The 20,014-nt window shown below is 44.6% G+C and overlaps 1 protein-coding gene across 2 annotated transcripts in view; it reads left to right on the top strand.

Annotated features, from left to right (window-relative positions):
- Positions 1 to 20,014, top strand: part of LRIG1 (leucine rich repeats and immunoglobulin like domains 1) — a 113,622-nt gene that overhangs the window by 27,745 nt on the left and 65,863 nt on the right. For both annotated transcript variants that reach the window (XM_040246606.1, XM_040246607.1), the window contains exon 2: positions 11,273 to 11,344. In XM_040246606.1, coding sequence (XP_040102540.1) covers positions 11,273 to 11,344 — 72 coding nt within the window. The remainder of the gene's footprint in view (positions 1 to 11,272; positions 11,345 to 20,014) is intronic.

Genomic DNA, 20,014 nt, shown 5'->3' with positions numbered 1-20,014 from the left:
AGCGGAAAAATTGACAGAACGAGATCCCAAGTCGATAAGCTAACTAATAAAGTCAGCACCTTCACTGTTAGCCAGGAGACTGACCTTTCCAAACCGCGTTTTCTTTAAAATACTTAACTCCAATCCCTCGTGTGCCTCCCTGTAATACAGAGGATGTGTTCTTGAAAACTTGTGGGTAAATTCAGTTTTTGAGTTTGGCTAACTTAGACTGGGTATCTGTTCTTTATGTTTGAGTTATCTTCATTTTTAAGTTGGGAAGTAGCTGGGAAATGTGGGAAAGGATGGGAAGATAAACCTAGGAGGTAATATTTGACTCTTTGAGACCTAGAAGAAGATACAGAAAACCGAGAAGACAGTGCTTGGTAATATTTGTGGGAACCTGGCTCTCCATCAGCTTGTAATACAGAGTAACGTGGTAAATGCAAGTAAACTAGATTTTTCTGTTGGCTTTGTAGCTTGCGGATGCTCGGGCTTTGCATACATAGGCACAGACAGATGCCTGGGACTTTAGTGAATGCTCGGTGTGATTTCAGTTGGAAAAATAAAAGATGCATGTAAATTCCACTTCAAGCTGATAGAGGATTCCAGAGAATACCTGTATGAACGTCTAGCTTTCCAGAGAAGGTTTTCCTTATGAGCAGCTCTATTCTGGGAAGGTAGTTATGCCCACTTATGTCATTTGTCCCTTAAAATTTTTTGTGTCAGATTAGGGAAGATAATGCTGATAACATTAAGGTATATTTATTTGTAAAAATATGATTACTGGGGGAAAAATAATTTTCTTCTTGCCCCTTTAACGGGGACGAAAAGTCGCCTTACCATGTTGGGGGTGGTGGTTTAGTCACTAAGTGGTTTCTGCCTCTTTGTGACCCCATAGACTGTCTGTATATATATTGCCCTTTTGTAACCCAAAATGATGTTTGCCTAAAATGACTCTTCTAAATACTTTTTTAAAACAACATCAACAGACTCTGATCATCACATGTGCAGAGTTTAATTTTCATCTTTCAGCATGCATTTCTGTAATGTGAAGCTTGTATACTATTTTTTCATTGATTAGATTATGTTGTAAAGTGAATTTTCAGAAATGAGGGTTAAAAAAGCACAGAATGAATGCCTTGATCTTTGCCTGGTTCAGGAAACATCTAGAGAAGAATATTTAGAATGGTGTGTAATGACTCAGATAGCAGAAAGGGTGTTTTTTGTTGTTGTTTTTTTTTTCTGGTTGGTTTGTTTGTTCTTAATATTTCAGTATGTGTCTCTCGTACTCAGGGGAAGTAATCCATTATTGGAGGTTTCATTTCTGAAGAATCTCAAGTCACTGGTATAGGATTTCTTTATCCTTTTATCCCAATGAAATCCTCGATTATATCTTCTGCCAGCAAGACAAGCTTGGAATCTGGCCAGGCTGTTCTTGCAACCAGGAGTACCTTTTACAGGGCTGTGTGAAAATAGTTCTTTTCCTCTCTAATAATCACAGTCCCCCCAGGGCCCTTAGGTGGGGGCATGAAGTGTGAGAAACCACTCTGTGCTCTGTGGGGAAGCCTTTCAGTGTGTTGCAAAAGGAAACTGATCCCAGTATATGGTTGTGCCACCATTTATATAGTTAAATTTGGTTGGGTGACCCATTGAAAAAACTGTTCCTACGGTGTGATGTCTTGAACAGGTCAACTCAGACTCAATGTATTTCAAAGCCCCATCACCCTTTTACTAAACACCCTGTATTTTGCAGTGACTGGTTCCACAGGAAGCTAATCTGAAAGTGAATATTTGTAGGGGCAGAGGTACAGGTGGAGATTTTAGGACAGGAAACTCTGACCAGAGGGGCACTGGTGGACTCCACAAAGCACTTGGCAAACCATGGATTCCAAATTTATCCACTGGATTAATGTGTCCCTCACTTCCTGTCCCTTTTGCTTGGCTTGTTTTAACTACTACAGAAGCAAGAGCCTCCTTTTCCTGCCTTAATACAGCATGGTTTTCATTTAGGAAAATCCTCCTCCTTTTTTTTTTTTTTTTTTTTTTAACCAAAGGAACTCCAGCCTCTTTAGTGTGTTGGTGGAGGTGAGCCCACATTCTTGGAGCTCATTTTAGAGCCCTTTTAGGTCCTGAGTGATGAGCCCTTTGCTCTCACCGGAGCCCTGGTGAGAGGAGGAGAGGTTGGTGGGGGTGGGAGGGCCTGGCCCTGAGGCACCACCACCCTCAGTTCTACGAAATGGCTGGGCTTTCAAGAGGGAAAGATTAAGCTGTGTGTGGAGTGGTCCCCAGCAAGGGGATGATGACATTGGAAAGCCCAATAGAGCTTAAGGACTGTCGGAAAGGGCCAATATGTGATCCCTCTCCAGAAGTGATAAAGGAGAGAATAGGTGAGGAGACTCCTGACCCCTCACCACCTTTGCCCATTTCCAGGTCGGTGAAAATCACTTCTCTAATAGCAAAACCAAGTGACGGCTGTAGGTGCTTCTTCCCTGCTGGGATGTTCCTGGGTTTTGGTGTCTTTGTGACAGGTTTTGGGGGGGCAGGGGTGGTCAGCCTGTGGTCAGCAGCTATTCTCTGTCCAAATCTTCATTGTTAGTGAGGTCCCCACCAAACTGCTTCGTTGCTGCAGCAAATGGAGTGCCTTTTCTTAATGAAATTAATTATTCTCTCATTGTCAGTGATGCACAGACCATATTTAACAAATGACTATTGCTGGAAAAATTGTGTACTCCCCCTAGTATATCCTCCACAATCAAGCACGAGACTGCTTAAATGAGAGAGCCATATCATATCCAATTGCTTTCTGTCTTTACCCAAGCTAAGATTTGGGCAGGAAAAGCTGATCCTAGGATCTCCTGTTTTAAGGGCTGTTGTAGAAATCGAATGTAGAAATCGATTACTTTCAGTGATGGTGGGCCTCTTGAGCGTTCGGGTCAGAACTTGAAGTAGATGAGCAAGAAAGATTTTCTGTTGCTGCGGGAATCACCTGTAATGACCTTGTAATAATGTTCACAGTGGACCTGGCATTGGGGTTTATTATGGTTTGCACACCCCTTGCCTTAACTGCCTGCGGGGTTGTCGCTCTGACAGCATGGGGCTGCGTGCTCTTCTCCACTTAGCCTGCAACCTTTCCTGTCTGGCCCTTCTCCTTTCTAGGAGCTCCTGACTTGGCTCTTTTTTTTTTTTTAATCTATGCCTTATTATACTTTTCTGGCCTTATATCCTGAAACTCTTCCTTAAAAGCCATGCCGTTCTGCTGCTGCTTTTTCAGATTTAGCAAAGGTCTTGCATTTTCTGATAAACCTTCCTCATCACAGTTAATCTTCCCTGCTCTGAACATCACCTGGACTCCATGCCAGGAAGACGAACCCAGATGCTTGCAGGGCCAGGGAGATACTCCAAGTGAGCAAAGAAGTCCTGAGGAAGATCATAGGAGTGGTGAGGCCTGTGGTCATCTGGGTCCTTGCTAAATAATGTAACGGATTGTGCTGTCAGCATGCTGGCCCTGTGATGACAGGCAAACCGCCTTCTACTGCATTTCGCTTTGTTACATTTCTTACCAATTGAAGGTTTGTGACAACCCTGAACCGAACAAGTCTGTAGGGTCAATTTTTCTAAGAGCAGTATTTTATAATTAAGGTATGTTCATTATTATTTTTTAAGACATAATGCTGTTGTATACTTCATGGATTATAATATGGTGTAAAGACACAATTTTGTATTTACTGGGAAACCAGAAAAATTGTATGATTTGCTGTATTGCAACATTTGCTTTATTCCAGTGGTCTGTAACTGAACTCACATTATCTGTGAGATATCCCTGCAATTTCAAGAGAAGTTGAAACTTTCAAATTTTTGCTGAAAACTTTAGGTCTCTCCAAATACCATTTGGTCAGACACAAATTTCCCTGCAGCTCACCTTTGGCCCAAGAGCTGTCATTTTGCAACTCTTGGTTCATCATTCCCAAGATGCTTGCCCTGTTAGAGCCTTTAGGTTGAGTTATTTGGTTCAGGGTCTTATCTGACCAGTAGGTTGTGAACTCTTTAAAGTCACGAACTAGGTCTTATCCTGATTTGTATTAGAACTTAACCTAGGCTCAATATAAACTACAGACCAGTTGTCAAACTTGGCATCTGCTGGGTGCAATAGGACAAAGACTTAAACCTGCATTCAGACTAACCACAGGCCCGGGTGAGCTGTGTGAACTGTCAGGCATAGAAGCACACTTAAGACCAGCAGGCTGAGTTACACAAGGCTTACTTCTCTCAGACAATGTCTTAAGCATCAGAAGTTGGAGAGCCACACTCATTTCTAAAGCTGGTTTTAAGAAGTGAGTGACTCTGGTGTGTTGGTAATGGCTAGTGTGTAATAACTTGTTTTGAGTTGCTTGTAAGCCTCATTTGCATATAGAATTATCTCTGTAACATTTTCAAAAGTCAGAATAACTGTGACTCTTGCTGACTTTGTTCAGTGTTAGTGACCTAAAGCTGTCAAGTTGAGCTGTTACGTATTGAGTTCTGTCCAGTGATTTTGCATTTGATTATTTGCTGAATGTATTTCTTTTTCTGAGCCTCAGTTTAGGGAATATGTGGTTGATCACCTTACAGAAGAAACACAAGTATAAAACCACCTTCTGCCTGTTACTTCTTGAGTGAGGATATCAGAGAAATGATAACCTAGTTTAAGATACAGTTTTGTCATTCTTAAACCTTCAGTGTGTATGATCAGCCCTTTCACTTATGGCTTTTGGTTAATGAAGGGAAAGTGTTGTAATAGGAGAAAAAAAGGTGAGGGCATCTGATATCCTAGATTTAAAAATAAATGTCTTCCCATAAAACCTTAAAATGTGGGCCTAAGGAACACACAGTGTGGTGATTTCGTTGGATCTTAATATGTACGACACATAACTGCTCAGAAGGCAAAAATGCAACAGAAAAAGCCTTGAAAATTTAAGAGATTAAATGACTCTAACAAGTGTGCGTGTTCTTCCTCATTCACACCCCTTGGGAAAAAGACTAATCACTTTTTCCCGTTAGTCCTAAGCAGATGACTCCTTTTATAATGGATGGCAGGCAGCACCCTGTAAGGTTAAAAGGAGATACACAGCCAAAGCCCACAGGCTGCTGAGAAAGAAGAGGCACCCCTCTAGGCCAGTCCGAGGCACCCCAGTGTGCTCAGCAGATGGGTTGCTTTCCGGCTGTATTCTTTGCTTTAGCGAACATCTGAACGCTTAAAATATGCAAGGTTCTGTTTTGTTCAGGTGCCCAGACAGGGCTGAGTAGTGGGAAATAGACTGGCCTGGAAACCAAACTGAATGGGAAAACCTCCTTTCCCAGAGGATTCCTGTCACAGATTTGTGGCCAGTTCCTTCCACTTTGGATTATTTTTCTTCATAAAGTTGAAAATTACAGCTGTGCGTGGCACTTTCCTTCCTGTGAGAGGTTTTGCCTGTAGAGTCAGTGGTCTGTGAGCAGTGCCTGTTTTTGAGGGTAAAGTGCTGTTGACATTGTCTAGTGATGCTGGGGTTGTCTCCTCACCACAACTTACTCAGAAGTAAGTGGAACGTTTTATCCCCCAGTTTCCAAGGAGTCAATGAATTATTGTTTGCCAGCTTTGAATAGTGTTTGCCAAGTTTGAATCTGTGGTTCTGGTTGTAATCCAGAATGGTGCTGGTCAGATTATGTCAATAACTGATAAAGCCTATAGAATTACATTCAGAGGGCATTTTTTTTATTTAAGAGTGTTTTCCTCATGGATTTAGTTTTCAAAGCCCTTTTCCTCCATTGGGATTGGTTAAGAACTGTGTGTGCCTGAGGGACCTGGGCTCAGATCCGTGCTCCTCCCCCACCACGTTTTTAACAAAGCCTTTGGGCTTCCCTAGTGGCTCAGACAGTAAAGAATCAGCCCGCAATGCGGGAGACCTGGGTTCAATCTCTGGGTTGAGAAGATCCCCTGGAGGAGGGCGTGGCAACCCACTCCAGTATTCTTGCCTGGAGAATCCCATGGACAGGGGAGCCTGGAGGGCTGCAGTCCATGGGGTCGCACAGAGTCAGATACGACTGAGCCTCTAAGCACAGCTGGTGCCATATTCCAGTGGATTTAGATTGTTGGGAAATTCAAATTTATTTTTTAAAATTTTTATTGACGAATAGTTGATTTACAATGTTGTGTTAGTTTCAGGTGTATAGCAAAATGACTCAGTTATACAAATACCCACTCTTTTTTAGATTCTTTTCCCATATAAGTCATTACAGAGTATTGAGTAGAGTTCCCTGTGCTACACAGTAGGTCCTTATTAGTTACCTATTTTGTATGTAATAGTTTGTATACATCAATCCCAATCTCCCAATTTATACCCCTGCTTTACCCTCTGGTAACCAAAAGTTTCTTTTTTACATCTATAACTATTTCTGTTTTGTCATTTTTCACAGAATTAGAACCAAAACAATTAAAATTTGTATAGAAACACAAAAGTCCTGAGTACCCACAACAATCTTGAAAAAGAAAACTAGAGCTGGAGGAATAACACTCCCTAACTTCAGACTATAGTACAAAGCTGCAATGATCACATTTATTTTTCAAATCCAACTTTCTTCCCTCCATGCCATTTCACTTTAAGTATTTGTTGATTACTCCTTGATTTCAGATAATAGAAATTTCAGGGATGATGGAAATGGCTTCCCCCTGCTAGCCACAGGTGGTTGGACACTTGGATAGTGGCTGGTGCCCCTGAGACCCTGAAGTCCTAATTTTCTGTAATCTTGATTAGTTTAAGTATGAATGTCAGGGTCACTTGGCTGGGTGCTGCTGGATAGGAGAGTAGGGGTTTACAAAACAGTGGGGGATTTCTCAGCTATATGAAGACTTAGCTCTTCTCATTCTGTGAGGTCTGGGTAGGGGGTCTTGCCAGGAAAAGGACTCAGCAAGCAGATTGTTGCCGTGCACTGTTGAACGCTTTGCTCTTCAGCTGCAGATAAAACCTGTTTAAAACTTGAGCCGGTCTCTGCGGAGGGGCCTCTGGCATGTTGGGCAAACGGTGGGCCGGACAGACATCTTTCAGCAGATTAGCAGAAAGAGTATCCACAGCTGGGCTCCATTGTTGGAAGAGTGGTGCACCCTTTATGCAAGAAGAAGGGAAATTTGTGTTATGACAGTGGCTGACAAACTGTTTAATGAAAGCTGCAATTGGCAGTAACTAAATTCCCTAAGGTTTCTTTCCTCTCCGCTTTGGTCCTGAAAGGTGCAGAAGTGCTTTTGACATCATCTGTCCTGCTGATAGATGGATTGTTTTGACAGGAGAATCTGAAACCTTCAACCAATAACACACTCAGGTGCCGGGCCTAGTAAGGCTGACCATGTTTGCAGAAATAAGTGAGATGCCTTAGACTTGTGTGCCTGTCAGCTGCTACCTGAGAAAAAAAGGTCTCCTAGGGAAAAGTTTTTCACGAATTAACTCTTAAATTGTTATTTAGACCCTCCTCTGCACAGTTCTTGGACCAAAGTATATGGATATCTTTCATCTTGGAGAAATGAACGTTGTCAGGAAGTGTGGCAGTCAAAGAGTTTAAAGAAAAACTCATATGTTATGCTGGGGCCTGGTTGGGGGATGACCATTACACAGCAGTGTGATTCACTGTAACCAAAAGATGGAACCTAGTATCTGTCAGCTTTTATAGGGAGAAACAAAATATGGAAGATACACACAGGTGAACAGTGGAATAGTATTCAGCCACAAAAAGGAACAGGAAGGCATGACACACGTTACAGTATGGATGTGCCTTGAGGACACTGTGCCGAGTGAAATAAGCCAGACACAAAGGGTGCTGTATGGCTCCACTTGTGTGAAGTACCTCTCGAGTCCAAGTCATACAGACAGCGTGTAGGGTAAAGGGAGGTAGCCAGGCCCTGGAGGGCGGGGAGAATGGGAAGTTGGTATTTAATGGGCGATGAGTTTAAGTTGAAAAGATGTAGAAGTGCTAGGGAGGGATGGATGGTAGTGATGGTTGTACAACGAGAATGTACTTACTGTCTCTGCACTGTACACGTGAACGTGGTCAAGATGGCACACTATAGGTTATGTGTATTTTACCACAATAGGAAAATACTTATACTGAGAGTGTGTCTCCCAGAGGTGAGCAAACAAGAAAAACGTCTGCGGATTTTACTTCAGATTGTGCTTGTCAGGGAGAAGAAAGTAAATATTTTCCCTGTTTTTTGATAAAGCAGTTGGTAATCACATAAAAAATCAGAGCTTGAGCTTCTCTTGAAAGTGCAGGACAATTGGTCTTCACACACCCTCGTTTTGGGAACCAGGTACAAATGGCCCCTTTAGGTGGCAGGCAAGTGAATGGACATGGCTGTGTCGGCCTCATTCCCCGCTTTGTACCAGGATTTATTTTTCAGACTTAAAAGCTCTTTGTCCCAAAGCAGAACCATTCCAAGGGACCTGAGCCTCAGCCGCTGTGTTCTCTCTGTGTTGGAGATAGGCACTGAGAGGAGAATAACTCTTAGAGGCAATCTGGGTTGGTGATACGTCACTTTTCTAGTTGATCAAGAATCAAAAAATCGCTTCATCCAGGCAGACCCCAGTGAATGCTGAAATTTCCACTTACAAGTCTCTTGAACTTATTGCTACTTCCTGGAATCTCCGTGTTAAGTACTGATACTGTCTGGCTTCTTGATAAAAGTAGCTTACGGAATCCCCCTTTATCAAGTTGCCTTATCTAAAAAGCAGAATTTGTACAAGGTTTTTTTTTTTTTTTTTTACTTTATTTTATATTGAAGTATAGTTGATTAACAATATTGCGTTAGTTGCAGGTGAACAGCAGAGTAATTCATATGTTACAGTTATGCATATACCTATATCTATTCTTTTTCAAATTCTTTTACTAGTTAAGTTACTACAGAGTATTGAGTAGAGTTCCCTATGTTATACAGTAGGTCCTTGTTGGTCATCTGTTTTAAACAAAACACTAGCTGCAGCGTTTTTGAAATGTAAATAAATTGTATGTGCTCTTTAAGGGAAAAAATAGAGACCAAGGAGAGTTGTGATTTTAAATGTCTTTATTCTAATCCTCAGTTCCTAAAGGATCTGAACTTTTCTGGCACAGGGATTGAAGGAAGTGATTTCCTTTCAGATTGTTCAGAACAGAACCACCAGGCCTAGCTTGGGCCCTAGATCCTGTGAACCCCAGCTCCTGCCCTGGCCGCAAGTTATTCATTTTGAAACTAGATCAGAGGTTGGAAAATGGTGATCCTCTACTTAAATGTGTTCTGCAGATTTATGTATACGAGATGTGGTCCACACGCACCGCCAGATTTTTACATATACATTTAAAGACTTGAAAAGACTACATAAAATTTCAGAGATCAGACTTCTTGAAAATGAAGGAGACTGGTCTGTACCACCCTTCTTTTGGGAAACAGGTACAAATGGCTTCTTTAGGTGGCAGACAGGTTGAGTGGGCACTGCTGTGTCAGCCTCATTCCACACCTGGCAGGTGGCCACCTGCATCACTTGTTTACCCTTCCAGCTCTTGGCTTCGTGGTTTCTGAGTCTTTCTCTCAAGCCTTCTCCAGCCTAGCAACTCCCCATTACCTGTGATGCTATGAATGTCACAGTCATTATCAACTCACAGTACCTGTAGAACCAGAAACAAGATTTCTGCCCCACTTTGTCATGGTAATATGTTCATCATAGGAGAAACTTTCAATCCATTCAGTCCTTTCTGTGACAGGAGAGAACTCTCTCCATTTGTGGATTTTCTGTTCCAAGTCTAACCTGTTGATTTCTGTGTAAGTATCTCATTGTAAATACTCCCAAGAACAGGCAAGCTCACACTTGACTTCAATAGGTGGTTTAAAAATTACCACCTTCAATTTTTATGGTAACATAATCCCTGTACAAATTGCTTTTAATTCAGGCTGTGCCCCGAACACAGATGTACCATTAATTTCAAGGGTGGTTTGACTTTTATTTAGATAAATGTCTTGAGTTGACAGTGAAATGGCTCTCAGCTCTGGCTTAGTATTGATTGGAATGTCTCTGGAGGAAGCTTAAAAGAAAGTTGCCACTTAATGTGATACTGGGCCCCTTAAGAGACTTTGAACTCTCAATTCGTAGTACTTGTTAATTGGCAGTAATGGCAATGGAATTAATAGCTGAGATGAAAAATGTTAGCCAGCTCCTTTGGCACACACAGGACTGGATGTGTTGTGGTGGCAGAGAGTGAGGCACAGTGAGGGCCCGTGTGGACCTCATCTGTGTGGATTCTGTTCCTGGAAGATCAAGCTGGTCTGGGTTGAGGGTGTGCTCTGGGAAGCTCAGCAGATCAAACATTGTCCTGCTTGGTTCTCGTCTCCCTCTGAGAATGGGGTCACGGATGGGCTGAAGGGGAGAGAGATGTGGTTCTGGGTCATGTGATAGACGCTGTCATCTTGAGAACGCTGCTGGCATGTGAGGCTTTGGTTCACACCAACATGATTTCCTATGACACTGCTCCTCTCTCCGGCATGATTATCACTTGAAATATTTATTCCTCGATGATGGTAGGAATGCCATGTTTGTATAAACCTTATGATTAAGATCTTACATTGCTCACTTATTAGATAGTCCTTTCAGCTTGAACTGTACGTCCGAGCGAGTTTTGATCCTGAAGCTTTTGTTTAGACCAAGGCCTCTCAACCTCTGAATGTTCTGTTGACAGTGAAGGCTGGACCTGTCCTTAAGGGCTTCCTGTCCTCTATAGGTTGTTTAGCAGCATCCTTGTCCTCTCCCCACCGGATGCTAGTAGGATCTTCCCCTCCCCTTCTTTCAGTCGTGACAACCAGAAATGTCTACAGATTTTGCTAAATGTCACCCATGGTTGGGGACCACTGATTCATTTTTTAGTCAGTGAAGGATCAGACTCCCTTTACTGCTTCTTAATAGTGTTTGATGCCTTAGTAAAACAGCAATTTTTAAAAATGCCATTTGATATGGTGCCAGGCATTTGGTCCAGCATGGTGGTCACAGAATCCCTCTGTCCATGGAATTCTCCAGGCAAGAATACTGCAGTGGGTTGCCGTTTCCTTCTCCAGGGATCTTCCTGACACAGGGATTGAACCCTGGTCTCCTGCATTGCAGGCAGATTCTTTACTGTCTGAGCCACCAGGGTTACTTAAAATAGTACATGAGATGGGGGCAGTTATGAGTAAAAGGGATTATTTCTCCTGGGAGGGATGGGTAGATGATTCCTGAATTTGGGAATATTGACTGAATTTTTTCTTTGTTTTTTGCTCTCCTTTTACCAGAAACCTGAGTTACAACAAACTTGCTGAGATTGATCCTGCTGGTTTTGAGGACTTGCCGAATCTACAAGAAGTGTGAGTGCTTTTCCTCAAACTTCGAGAGGTTGGTGGGCAGGATGGCAAACTCCTGGGGAAGACCCTCTCGTGGCAGCGCCGCTCTTTTCCCTAGATCAGCAGTCTGAACCTTGTTAGAGGGGACATCTGCTGGGGGCTGTTGGAGACAAAAGGTCCTGCCTACTTAGCACTCCTTTGCTGAAGCCCCTCTCTTCTTCCTGGGCAGTCAGTGATGGGTGTGTCCATAGGTGTGAGTTTATTGGAATTCACAGGCCCACGGGGGCTGTACAGGCTTGTGGAAAGCCTTGGGGCCCAGGAGGGCTAACACACCTGGCTGGTACTTCCCCCAGTCCCCAGGGCACTAGAGCAGCCTGCTTTGCAGGGGCATATCAGCCAGCCCACCAGGTATAGAGAAATGGATAATAAGGCTGATTTTTCTCTCCCGATCTCCAAACAGAACTAGACATTACTGTCTTTAGAATGCCAGCTTTGCTGTCTCTTACAGTGTTCTTTAAGTCAGGCCTCAGTCTTTTCTTCCTCTTTTTAATGTAAGGAATTCTGCTTTTAACGTGAACGTTAGAGTTATTCAGGATTTTAGTTCCACGGAGACTTCAAAGAAAAGTCATGCATACCCACTGCAGAAAATTTGGCAACTGTAGAAATAATGTAAAACAAATTAAAATCACCAGTATTATCACCCAAGGCTAAACATTGTGGACACTTAGTGAAAAATATATACTTCTACACATAATTTTGGAATCAAACTGTATTTATACTGTGGTTTTACATCTGTTTCTTACTTCTTATATTTGTGAATACTTTGTCATGTAAATTAAAAGATTTTTACTATCCCATTTCAATTTTTATGTAAAGCTACTTACGCATGAATATTTCATAAATCATTCACCCATTCGTTCCTGTTGTTACTCTATTTTTAGTAGACATTAAGTGCTTTACATATTTTACTTGTTACATGTAACTGATAAAAATCCTTGTTTATTATTTTTTGATCCCATTGTTGAGGGTTTATCTAAAGGAAATTTAATCAGATGATGCAATTTGTTAAATACTTGTGTTCTCTACCACCATCTCCAGATTCTCCAAAATGCTGTTTATGATTTCCAGGTCTGTTTAAAGAAGGTTCCAACTTCCCAAGTTAAAGGAAGATGAGAGTTGGAAGGGACCCTTGGAAATACTTTGTCCAGGGCCCTTATTTTTCCATAGGGTCATAATGATTGGAACTAGTTTGGAAGTGGGTCATTATGCAAGTTTACTGTAGTAAAAGACCACAGACTCGGTGACTTAAATAATAGCAGCTTATTCTCTCAGGGTTCTGGAGGCTAGAAGTTCAAGATCAAGGTCCTGGCAGGGTTGGTTTCCTCTGGGGCCTCTCTCCTTGACTTGCAGATGGCCACCTTCTTGCTGCCTCTTCCCATGGCCTTTCTTTTCCCTGATGCCTCTTCTGTGTGTCCAAATGTCCTCCTCTCAAAAGGGCACCAATCATACTGGATTAGGACCCATCCATATGACCTCTTTAAAAACCTTTTCTCCACATACGGTCACAAGCTGAGGTACTGAGGGCTGGAACTTCAGCCCAAGAATTTTGTGGGAGTACGGTTCAGCCCACCACAGCCACCTGAAATGATAAACCCAGCCCGTCAAGGAGCCGGTTTCGGCCACAACCCAGTGCTCTCCCTTGATCCAAGCTGTCTTTACCACTTGCGGTTACTGTGTTCAACTTCTGTGTGTCGGGTCTCAGAGCTTAGTGGTTTCTTTTCGAATTGGACAAAACAAAAATCACGTTATTTCTCAGGGCACATTCAGGCTTTCATTTACTATTTCCTCGAGCACCTCGTATGTGCCAGGAGCTGCTCTGCTGCTGGGGGCACAGGACTGAATAAGGCAGACAGAGAGAGCCAGGGTGAGGGTTAGGTAAGAGCATTCGCCAGTGGTGCAGGATTGAAGGGGCTTCTAAAGATTCAGCATTCGAGATAAAGGACATCTTAATGCAGTACTTGGAAAAAGCAAAATGAATGCCAAATAATAAAATAATACTAATCTGTGATGAAAAAAGTACAAGAAGTTTAAGTAAAGCCTGAATCAGCTTAACTGATTATTTTTCCTTTTGCCCCAGGCTCCTGTCTGGCTTGACAGGGCTCTGTTGCTGAGCATATCTTGGTTTGGAAACTTACATACTCTGCTCTGAATGAGTGTTGTTTTGCATTCACTTTCATATTTTAAAAGTGCTACATTCACATATTCTTTATTCTGGCTTCGTAGTTTTCTTGGTGGCCCCTTAAATGCTGTTCCTGTTTCCCACAATCCTGGCACCTCAGACAAGCCTGTCACAGAATCACATTAAAAAAGGGAAAGACATATGGGGAACAAGGAAGCCAGGAGACTCACTAGTCGTACGTGTTTGGGGGCCCAGAACAGGGTCAGGGGAGGATTTTCTTCTTTGATTTTGGAGAGGTAATAATGGAGCTGGAGTGCTCAGGGTGGTGACTGACAGGCAGATCAAGCAGATGTGAGTGGTGTGGACAGGGTGAGCTGCAAATAGAAGACAAGGCCCTCAAAGAAGGACCAGGATGAGGGCCATTGTGCCTGGTGTGCGTGAGGGCGGGGTGTGTGGCCAGGGCCTGGGTCCCGTGGGGCCCTGGTGTCATGTTAGGTGTGGACCCAGTGTCATCGGCCCCGCCATAGATTGGGGGCACAGTTGATGCCCCCGTGAGCCTTTTCTGTGTTCTCTCTAGCTCGCTCTTTCCATTTGTTCCTTCCCCAAACAGCCATCCAGTTTGAATTGGTTTGGTTCCCTTGACCTGCAGCTTTTAATCCCTCTTTTACTTGGAGCTTTTTTGGAATTTAATCCCCACCCAGATCTAGAACGGAGAGCATCTGACTTGCACCTGTCCTTCACTGGGGATGCCGGTTAGTCTTAAAAATAAATTTCCCGAATCACAACAGCACAGCAATGATAGTAACACCACGCTCAGCCTTAGGGGAAGACGGCTTCATTTCTTCCTGACACCAACTCTATGTGATTTAAATTCTTTTCTTTACAGTCATTTTCTCTACTTTACAGAGGAGGAAATTGAAGCTCAGAGAGATGAAATAAACCTGTTTAGTGTCACCTGGTTGGTAAAGCTGAGAAAAGTGTTAGTCACTCAACTGAGTGTAACTGTTTGCAACCCCTTGGACTGTATCACATCAGTCTCCTCTGTCTATGGAAATCTACAGACAAGAGTATTGGAGTGGGTTGCCATTCCCTTCTCCAGGGGATCTTCCCAACCCAGGGATCAAACCTGGGGCTCCCATATTGCAGGTGGATTCTTTACAATCTCAGCCCCAGGAAAGCTGAAAGTTGAACTCAAATCTGTTTGATTTCCAGTTCAGTTCAGTTCAGTTCAGTCGCTCAGTCATGTCCGACTCTTTGCGACCCCATGAATCACAGCATGCCAGGCCTCCCTGTCCATCACCAACTCCCAGAGTTCACCCAAACTTATGTGCATCGACTCGGTGATGCCATCTAGCCATCTCATCCTCTGTCGTCCCCTTCTCCTCCTGCCCCCAATCCCTCCCAGCATCAGGGTCTTTTCCAATGAGTCAACTCTTCGCATGAGGTGGCCAAAGTACTGGAGTTTCAGTTTTAGCATCAGTCCTTCCAGTGAACACCCAGGACTGATCTTTAGAATGGACCGGTTGGATCTCCTTGCAGTCCAAGGGACTCTCAAGAGTCTTCTCCAACACCACAGTTCAAAAGCATCAATTCTTTGGGGCTCAGCTTTCTTCACAGTTCAACTCTCATATCCATACATGACCACTGGAAAAACCGTAGCCTTGACTAGACGGACCTTTGTTGGCAAAGTAATGTCTCTGCTTTTGAATATGCTATCTAGATTGGTCATAACTTTTCTTCCAAGGAGTAAGCGTCTTTTAATTTCATGGCTGCAGTCACCATCTGCAGTGATTTTGGAGCCCAGAAAAATAAAGTCTGACACTGTTTCCACTGTTTCCCCATCTATTTCCCATGAAGTGATGGGACCAGATGCTATGATCTTCGTTTTTTGAATGTTGAGCTTTAGGCCAACTTTTTCACTCTGCTCTTTCACTTTCATCAAGAGGCTTTTTAGTTCTCTTGTCTTTCTACGCTGTGTATTGAAGCCTGAAGCGGCACTGCCTTCACCCCCACCCCCTCTTCCTAGCCTGCAACCTTCCACCCAAGATTTTAAAAGGATGGAGAGTCCAGTGTTTTATCTCCTCTGTCACTCTTGTTGCATTGGTCTTCTCTATCGAGGTACTGAGTATATCCTCTGATTCCTCCAGACTCTTTGTCCAAACCTACGTCACCCCGTCCAAGCCCACCTTCCCTTCTCCCTTCACAGTCTGGCCTTTTTCCTTCCCCTGAGCTCCTGTTGAATTTAGGGACAGAGTGAGACTTCTCGACCCCGTTGTCTACCCTCTCTCTACTGTGTGTGTCTTCTCCTCTTCCTCCAGCTAATGCACTCAGGAAAGCTGACCATAGCTGGCTATTGTGCTAATGAAAAGCCCTCCACTTCTTATGGTCATTTCTACATTTTCAGACAGTTGTGGAGCAGAGCCTGGGAACCTGGCTGCAATTGCATAGCTAGTAAATGAGGGAGTGAGGCCTGGAGTCCCTGGTCTCACTCCTATCCCAGACTCTCCATGGCAGCACAGCCTTCCCAGGCATGGGAGTTGTAAAGAGCGGGATCACTCCTTGTGAGTACAGTGTCGTGTACTGGGAGGATGTGAGTTTGGTAGTAGGCAAACCTGGCTTGGAGTCCTGCTTCTGCCCCTTACCAGGACTGAGTCCCCGGACAAGTTACTTCCTTCTGTGCTGCCTCTGGAACATGGGCGTAGTGACATGCTATCCAGTTACAAATACAGTAACTATTCATTGGATCTGATTTCTGGAGCATTGTACATGGGCAAGGCTCTATGCTGTGTGTTCAGTCTCTCAGTCATGTCCAACTCTCTGCAGCCCCGTGGACTGTAGTCCTCCAGGCTCTGCTGTCCATGGAATTTTTCAGGCAAGAATACTGGAGTGGTTGCCATTTCCTCCTCCAGGGGATCTTCCTGACCCAAAGATTGAACCCATGTCTCCTGCATTGGCAGGCAGTTTCTTTACTACTGAGACACTTGGGAAGCCCAGGGGCACACTATTTATTATTTATCTTCTGCTACTTTGAGAACCCCAGAGCCGCCCTCTACAACCCCCCCTCCCCCCCTCCCCGCCCCCCGCCACTGAGCTGGGTGGCTTGTTAAGAAACAAATCCTTGGGGGCTGATAGGGTGAACCCTTTACCAGCGTGGCTACCCCTGGTCCCCAGTGTCACACTGTGGGATGGATGACACAAATTCACCAGGGCCCAGAGCAGTGGAACTTGTCATTGATAAAGATCCAGTCCTTTCCTGAAGGGAATCCTAATACATCGTGTAGGCAGGAAGAGGCAGTGAGGAACAATGGGTGGGGAGATGGAGAAGGATATTAAAAGAAAAAAATCACAGTGGGCACACAGTTGCTTCTAAATTAACTGGGTCTTCCAGGGGCTGTCAGTTCTCCGGAAACCTGCACAGCCACCAGCCACTTGAGTCTGGAAACCTCAGCGCGAGGGGAACCACAGGCTGGCAAAGCCGTGGTTGGTGGTTTAGCAGTGGTTTTATTTTGGAGGCTGGCAACCGCAGAGCATCGTGGGCCAGTTGGAGAGAGAAAGCAAGCCGGTTGGGGGCCCCTGGAGGACCTGAGGATGTTGGTGCAGCTGCCGCCAGACCACATGGTCGTCACTGCCCGCAGGCTGAGGAAAGCCCACCAGGGAGAGCCTCCAGCCAGGAGTCCTGGACTGCGAGGCTCCTCTATTAATAAGAGGGGCTATTTATACTGCCCTCCTTCAGAACTTCGCTCGGATCGCGTTACTGCTGCCTGGCCTGGGAATGCCTAACGTGGGTGCTGCCGTGTGCTTTCCAGGGCCGTTGACCTAAAAGGTTCTGAAGGCGCCGAGAAAGGCTGAGCGTGCCTGCCTCTGGGTATTTATGGCTCGCCCTGTGGTGGCCCAGGCTTCTGCCGCCCCTGTGTGTGCGCGTGTGCAGTGTGTTTCTGGGGAGGGTTGAAAGCATAAGGGGGTGTCATTTGAGGCACTGCTTTTTGGCTGTGAATCAGCACCACCTGTTAAGTATTTACTATATATCTGGCTCTCTCCTAGGCTGTTAGATTTAGTGATTTCAGCCAGATCCTGCCAAAACAGTATGGAGTTGGGGCTTGTCCTTTGCACATTTGGTGGAGAAGAAAGAAAGCTAAGGCGCACTGAGGTTCAGTGACACGCTGAAGGCCGTTTGATTGGTACGGGGTTAGCTCAGGGTCAAATGGACCCGGGTCTGTCTGATTAAACATTTGAACTGTATCATCTCCTCCTAATAATCCCTGCTCTGCTGTGCGGTAACTGGGTCTCAGTCTGTCCTTTTAACGTCAGGTGGTGATTTAGTGCCTTTCTTCAAGGGCTGACGTGTTATTCAGGGACACATGGCACGGAAAATCCTCCGCACAGAGCCTGGCACACAGAGAAGTGTTTGCCTTTATTGTCGTTTCTAAGTGTTGACTTAGAGGAACTGTATTGTGTGTCATAATACTGAAATACCTGTACCTGTCCAGCTGGTGAGCAAACTGTAAGTCTTGCCAAAGTCGGTAACGCAGTCTGCCTTATTCTCGAGTAGCTGAAAGCACTGGTAACACCTATTGGTGAAGTGGTCCTAACTCCAGCGTGGCTCCTACCTGCTACTGATGACCTTCTCCCACTTCAGAAACAAAACGAACTGATATGGCACCCCCAGCCCAACTTTGACTGATATTAATGGCAGCTCACTTTGCGTTTGGAAACAATCAAACATACAGTGTCTAGAAAATTAGTCAATCAACTATATCAGTAGTGGTTCACTCATACCATTCATCACAGCAGAGGAGCACTTCACCTCTGGTTAAAAGATTTAGGGAAATCCCCAAGACCTATTACTAAGGGGAAACTGGCACGGAATAGTCTGTGTAAGACACAGGCATCTGTGTGGAAGAAAACCGTGTGTTCATGGGCAGCAGCCTGCAGCTGGAGGTTCCTCTTGGAGGCAAACCAGGGGGCGGAGGGGGTCGAGGGGTGGTGATGGCTTTCAATATATATTCCTGGTGTGTTTTTTTTGAAACAATTTGGAATTTCACTGTGTACTTATATCAGCTATTCAGTAAGCAATTAGGGCCAAACAGTTTTTAAAAAAACAGAAAGGGCTATAACTCAGAATGATCCTGTGGGTTTGTTTTTCAGTGTTTGTTGATGCCTGATTTGATTGAGGCAGTCAATAATAAAAGTTCTCTGAAACATCCTTTTTAGCATTCTGCATCTTGCACGATGTGAAAACTTCCTTTCTCCAAGTCCAGTAAATGGAAGTTTCAGAGAGAGAGCTGAGGGGGCCCAGAAGTCTGGGAAAGGCCAACGTCCAGGTTCTGCCCCAAGAGTGGGATGGGGAGTGGGGGGATGGGGAGGTGGTCTATGCAAAGCTCTCCCCCCATCCCACCCCATGCCTTTTTCACACCTTTCCCAGCTGCAGGGCTGGGCCATTGTTCACGGTCTGATGCTTCCAGAGCATTTCTTGGTCCTAAATCATCAGGAAAAGTTTCAGTTATAGAAGCCAGATATTTAAGGATTTTTAGGGCCTTTGGATGGAAGCAGATTTGGAGGGAATGAGAAGAGGGGAAAGACTGCACAGTCCTAGATATTCAGAAGATTTCATCAAACACAGTCCTAAATTCTGACAGCATCCCTACACGTGGAAACTGTGCTGAACGTCCCGAGGCCCTTCTTTGGCTGGCTCTGGAGGTGGTGCTATTTTTGACTGGTCTCTATTTCAGGCTGGCAAGTTGGTCGTGTCTCTGCGGGAGTTGGGCCTTTGTTGCCTTCCGAGGGTAGTGTTCTGGTTTCAACGAGGGACAGAGTGAGCAGAGAGCCAGCGGTGGAGGAGCTGGTTGAGGTTTACTTGCGGTTCTTTTGAAGTAGAAATGATGGAGAAGTAAGCTAGCCTTGCAGATCTTCTCTATGCTCCGTCTGACCTTTTCATGAATCCAGCAGCCCTCTGATCAGAGCCTGCGATTTCTGCCTCACCTTGCTGACTCTGGGCTGCTGGTCCAGACCTGAAATGCCCTCAGCACTGTCGGCCACATCTGCACACTCTGCTTCCAGCATTTTGGTCACGATTTGAGATATGGTAACGATGCCCCCTTTCCTTGTTCGGCTATCATTCCTAGGAGTTGGGTGGAGCAGTTTGTTGTGTGTGCAGCAGGGTGGTCTGAGACCCAACTCAATCAGCCAGAGTTCTCCTGAAGAGAAGTCCTTACTGATACCTGAAAGACAGCTGCCATGTCACTATGAGGTTGTAAGCTTTCTGCCTGCTAGCCTTTTCGGCTGTGGCTTGCAGTTGCACTTTGTTCACCTCTTGTCCAGGCCTCTCTCTCTCCCTCTCTGTCACCTCAGGATGGTGACTTAAACTTAGAGACCTTACCTGTGAGGTAGAGAACAGTACTAACGCCTGGTTCTGAACCCAGAGTCCGACGATGCAGTTACATAATGCTGTAGAGTTGCTGCTGCAGCTATAAATAAATGGAAGTAATGGTTAAGAACCTAGACTTTGGGGCTTGACC

Source organism: Oryx dammah, unplaced genomic scaffold (assembly GCF_014754425.2).
Source record: "Oryx dammah isolate SB20612 unplaced genomic scaffold, SCBI_Odam_1.1 HiC_scaffold_9, whole genome shotgun sequence".
In the NCBI taxonomy this organism is placed as follows: domain Eukaryota; kingdom Metazoa; phylum Chordata; class Mammalia; order Artiodactyla; family Bovidae; genus Oryx; species Oryx dammah.
The sequence above is the reverse complement of the archived record's forward strand: the minus strand, read 5'-3'. Positions and strand labels throughout refer to the sequence as shown.